This window comes from Solenopsis invicta, chromosome 10 (genome assembly GCF_016802725.1).
Source record: "Solenopsis invicta isolate M01_SB chromosome 10, UNIL_Sinv_3.0, whole genome shotgun sequence".
Lineage (NCBI taxonomy): Eukaryota > Metazoa > Arthropoda > Insecta > Hymenoptera > Formicidae > Solenopsis > Solenopsis invicta.
Window position 1 is genome coordinate 10597350 of NC_052673.1, and position 6000 is coordinate 10603349.

The 6000-nt window shown below is 33.4% G+C and overlaps 1 protein-coding gene across 2 annotated transcripts in view; it reads left to right on the forward strand.

The window, feature by feature from the left end:
• The window catches only part of LOC105195011 (poly(A) polymerase type 3), a 108683-nt gene extending 102683 nt beyond the window's left edge, over positions 1-6000 (forward strand). The window contains exon 13 of one of the 2 annotated variants that reach the window (XM_039454592.1): positions 410-463. In XM_039454592.1, coding sequence (XP_039310526.1) covers positions 410-463 — 54 coding nt within the window. Of the gene's footprint in view, positions 1-409 lie in introns of both variants that reach the window. The other variant, XM_011160211.3, reaches the window with a different exon arrangement.

The following is a 6000-nucleotide window of genomic DNA, read 5'->3' on the forward strand; positions in this document are numbered from 1 at the left end:
ATTATAAAATTTTTTTAATTTTTTTATTTTACCAGATAGAAGTAAAAAAGGCGGATATATGCTAATACATAATTTTTTTGTTTTTTTTTTGTTTTTTTTAATCAAATTTATCTGCTGATACGTTTTTTTATACAAAATTGATACAAAATTTTAGATGTGATATAAACATTATCAATAACAATTTACTTTCGTGATACTGAAAATCTTGATTTTAAGAAATAAGAATTTAATGCGCCATAGCAGCAAATAATTATTAAATAGCTTCTTCATTTTATGAAGGTACTCAATTGCAATTGCGAATACATATTTCAACGAATAAAAATGCATTATGCAAACTTGACTTTGATGTGATGATTGATGACAATTAATAATATAATTTGTTCTTCCTTGATGTATATATGTTGTCTAGGAAGGACCTACTGGTGCAACTACAGTAGCACAGGAGGGATTCGTATGCACTTGATGAGCATCATGGGATTACTATCTTACATCAATCCACGGATGCTCCTCTGGGTCATCTAGACTGTAACATTTCTCATGCAACCATCCACTGCCCACTGTAAGTCCTTCGTTTCGTAAAAACAAAGCGTCACGCAATGGAGGAAGCTCTGTCCAGGTGGAATCAATTAAGTAATGAAAGGATTTATGTGTTATATGTAAGACACTATAATAGTATTATTTAAAAAAAAAACATCGACAGTCAATGGGAACAATTACGCTGGAAGCTTAGGCGATTGTGCCAGTGTCTGTGATGATTTATATCACTGGGGAATAATAGTTTTGAGACACATTAAGGAATTTGTCACCCATGAAGGTAAAATCTAATTCGCTTGGAAACAGAATAGCAATTATACTTTTTATATTTCCTTTTTGTATATATATATATATATATCATTTACATTACTCTTTTTTTATCGATAAACACTTGAACAAGGAACTTAAGATTTGATAATACTTGATGTAACATAATTTTACATAATTTACATGACGAGCAAGAATAGTTTGATCGAGAAAATTACATGTATGGAAATTTCCATATTTGCGAATGTTTCCACATGTTAGAAAAAAAATACAAAATATAAAATATATTCTTATATGAAGTGCATTTTTGTAATGCACTGTGGAATATGCTTTAAAAATACGATTTAGTTGTAAGTAGCTCTGATATATTTTATTACTCATGATAGGTGCAAGTCACTTGACGTGATCTGTTTATGGACTTGCAAATAGTACTGTACCATTAGCGTTTTAATACGCTTTACTGTTTGTACTAAGTATGAATTATTATTTACGCGATACTTAATGTTGTTATTATTTATAAGGATTAGGTGTTCCATGCAAGTTGCAAAATAGAATATTATTTACTCCTGAAGCTTACTGTTGTGCACATAAAGAAAGAAACACTAATGGTTTGCTTCATTAGCTTTCGCTATACAATCATAATGCAATTAATAATGCAATTAATAACTGCATTATGAGAGTCACCGACACTGGCATAAATCTGAGGATGTTTCATTTGCAGACTACATAGATCATAGTCACTTTAAGAAGATGGAGATTTGCAAATGACACATCCTAAATAGGCCATTGACTATCTTATTAACTATTATGTTGCGTGAAATAGTTTCGTACGGAGCCGCCTTTTAGTTTTTTTGCTCAGAGACAAAGTTATGGCTTTAACGAATTAGAGACGAGTTGACACTTGGATGATTAAGCTGTTCCCACTTGTCACCACTAATCAGTGAGTTTTTTCAAGTGTTCAACTATCTTCGCTCCCAATCTACGGCTCCTTAATCCTAATTCCGTATTACTTTCTTGCCTCTATTACAGTCCTCAATTCATGTGTTAAAGGCATGTCCACTAATCGTATGCTACAAGGTATTTGATGTTCATTCTTTGATACTTGTAAACGAAACTTGCAAATACCACAGTGTACGCAGAAATCAGGTACTTGCAGAGTAATATTTGGCAAGTTAAAGATTTCAGACGCAATTCATGTTAGCATTGAAAAAAAGATCACTTCTCTTTCATAATCGACACCACTAACACCTTAACTGTTTACGTTGGAATTTTTCTTAATGTAATATACACAATTTAATGATATTGGCTAATTAAATTTTAAGTATAACATGGAAATATTAATTATAATGCTTTGCAAGTGTCATGATTTAATGTTCAGTGATTAGGAATCATTCCGTTACTTGTACATATTCGTAGATGCACCTAAGGTGATAGGTTTCATTCTTTCAAAGCTTGTCTTATCTTGTCAAATCATTTTATTTATTGATTGGGATACTCGTTTTTATTTTGTGGTAAAAAGAACACTAATAGTGCTACCTTATTTCTCTTTTGGTTCTTTCATGGATTCACGCTAATTTCATGCTTGAATCTGAGATCGAAGTACATTAAGGTATTGTACAAGGAATACTAGGCCAGTTGATTTAATTGATCATAAACGTTTTCATTTTCCACATATATTGACATATTGACATGATTAAAATCGCAATTATGTTTTTAAAGAGTAAAGCATACAATTTACAGCGAATTCGTTTAGATATACTTGTGTATCCAAATATATCTAATCAAATTCGTTATTATTATCATTACATAATAGCGTGGAATAGCCCAGCATGGGTTTATTTCATAATGATCAATATCGTTCATAATTTTCTGTATAGATTCCACGTGAACAGGGGAGGATATTTCCCTATAAATAAGGTATTTTTAGTAATCATTCATTATTTAGAAATTATTTGATTCGCAACGCACATATGAGATCAGGCAAATTTATGTTGAAATGAGATTATTTTGTTTATTTTTATTTATTTTTGAAACATCGCCTAAATTTTCAAACTTTTTTACTTATCAAGTCTGTTCTTGTAATTACTTAAGTTTACTCAATATTTTTTAAATAGAATACGTAAACGTTTAACGTATACGCATAACGTATTACTGATACTCATACATAGTAACAATTAAATACTTCATCTATTTTATGTCTGTCTATAAATATATGTGTAAAAATTCTTGATTGTGATTTTATATTATACAAGAAAATTTTAGTATATTATGAAACCATACGACATATCATCAAGCATCTTTTGTTCTGTAAACAAAAACATTTGTAGTTCTTGTATTTTTTAAATTATTCGCCTATATATCTTTTTTTGCTAGATCCAGGATGTGCTTTATGCGAAGCTCAATTATTTTAATAAACAGAATTTTTACTGGCTATTGAAAGAACCGTTTTGTTCGTGCATACGTATCTTTTTTTGTTATCAACGTCTTTCTTCTTGTACAAATATCACGTTCTTTAGGTTTATGCAGCTAATACAATTAGGATCTCTATTTGGCGACAAAAGGAACACGTCGCATTGTCTCCGAAATTGGACATTTGTTCATTTTGCCATGTAAATCGTTAATATTTAACGATATGTAAATGTGTGTGGATGTATTTCCGCGAAAGCGCATATTACAAACTAACAAAAGTTCAATTTACGAGGACATATAATGTGTATTTTTAGCATGGAACAATTAAATCCTATAAAGCGTATTAATCACGGTGCAATACTTTCTTTTCTTATGCAGAGCCATTTCTTTCTTTTTTTTTAGTTAGAAAATGATATCGATTAATCGAGAATTTCGCGAATTTACTTCTCAAATAGCATCATACGCTATATCAAAGATGCTAACACTCTCATTAATAATGCACACGGATGTCATATCTACTTCGCCGAATAATTCTCAAAATTTTTCTGTTTTTTCGCTCACATTTATTATTCATGTTGAACATAATTACGCACGTAATTGTGAAGAAAGTTAAGAATCTCTTGATGATTCATGTAAACGTACGAAAATTTATACAAATTCTCCGTTCAAGTTTCGACAATTCTCCACTCAGACAACGCAATTTCTCAATTTCGGAAACAGTTTGGAACAAATTTCTTCATTTATTCATATTTCTTCTATGCCGCCATGTGTCGCACTCGAGTTACTGTGATCATTATTGCTATTAATACTAATATCGTCCGCGATAACGTTGAAGCTTCTGTCATTCTCTCGCATATCATCTCTTTTAGATTTTTTATTACAGAACAATATTTCAACTTTTCGCAATTAAATGCACGCGCGCGCGCGCCATCATCAGACGACTCTCGATAATAAATGTCATGACATTCGGAAACCCATCGCAAAAATCGCTTTCATCATATTTAAAAGTACGTACCGTTCTATCGACTCTTATTGCACTAATTCTCGATCATCCATTACACAACACTCATTGTCTCGATACATTAAACTCGCTGACTAATCGTCCGTATATTTCTGATGTTAATAATCGCTGTCTCCTAAGTTCTAAGATTCAAAGATTGTATTATACTTTACACAACTTAAGAGGATGTTAAAATAACGGAATTACAAAATTCTCCAAGTTGATTTTACAAAAAAAAATTTGAAACTTTTTTTACATTTTTGCGTGTTTAAAGTACACACAAAAAAGCTCAAGTTGAGTAGCCGCATATCCCTCATAGAATCTTGTTTGTACTCTAAACTGTGTATACTGTAAAAAAATTTTTTTAATTTTAAGAAGCCAATTCGGAGAATTTTGTACCCTATGCGGAAAGAACGATTTTTGCTAAGGTATCTAAAAATTTAGCTAGATACGGATTTAAAAATAATTTTGTTGGATCATTAAAATGATTATGATGGATGTTCAAGCATAATGAGCAATGCTGCAAAAAGTTTGGCGTTTTAGCAACTAGCTGAGCGTCCTACATAATTATTTTGATGGTTTAAAATTATTATCGGATCTATATCCAGCTAAAGGTTTAGATACTTTAGCACTCTGCTTTTCGTGCGTAAATGTCGTGTGTAATTCCGTCAGTTTAGGATTCCCTTAAACAAGAATGTAGGTGTGTAATAAGTTGGGCTGTTGTTATCACGATCGCTAGAAGATAGATGAGGTACCTGTCGGCGAATGGAGGCCGAGGATCGCGAACGGTGAACATCAATGTTATCCTTGTATGCCAAATCTTATCTTCTTTATTGATTCGAGGCTGTCACCCGCCCGATTCGTACCTCTTTCTCTCCTCTCTCTTTTCCCTCTCTCTCTCTCTCTTTCTCGAAAATAGCTAGACATGTCTGTAGCACATTCTCAATCCTCGCATTAGCCTCTTCCTTTCCTGAAAACCGCCATCGTTGGTCGACGTGAGTGTCTTGCAATTTCGATCATGCGGCCAAAAGGGAAGTAACAGGAAGGGAAACGCTACATCTCTTATCCGCAATCTTATCTTTTATTATATATAGAAAAAAAGGGAGGGGAAACGCGAGACAGAAACGAGAAATACGCTGAAGGAGAAAAAAAAAGAACGTTGTCAGGCGCGAGGATTTATGTCGCGGGAAATGCGGGACTGACGCACATGATTTTCTCGCGCGAATGCTGCACGAATCGCGCTTAGGATTTCACAGCGATCAAAAGTCTAATGCAATACAGGATATGATGCGTTCGATCACCGAGATCACGCGAAATCATTGTACGCAGACATCACCATGAGTTCATACTGCGAACACTCGCAGTTCTCGAGAAATCTTGTCCGATGAGTTACTGTAATTATAAACTTAAATTATAATTGTACGTGCTCAGATGTAATGCACTTCCGCGAATAATCGTATACCTATTCCACGATACGTCTCCGCGAGGAGGGAGAGTACGCTTTCTTTCCATCTCTCACCCTTTACTATTTTGTTTTCCGCGCTCTCTCAAAACGAAAATTCGAAGCGAAATACGTTGGCGCTTACCAGCCGCGCATAGATCGTGAACGCGTGCGACGATCATCGATTCATTGCGCACTCACAATCGGCAATAGCACAAACAAAAATGAGAGAACGAGTAAGGACATGCATATTTGTATCCTATGAACACACATTGTATACTCTGTATCTCTCCTGAATAAACGGAAATAAATTTTTCTTTCAACTCCTTCAGCCAAAAAAAAAAAAAAA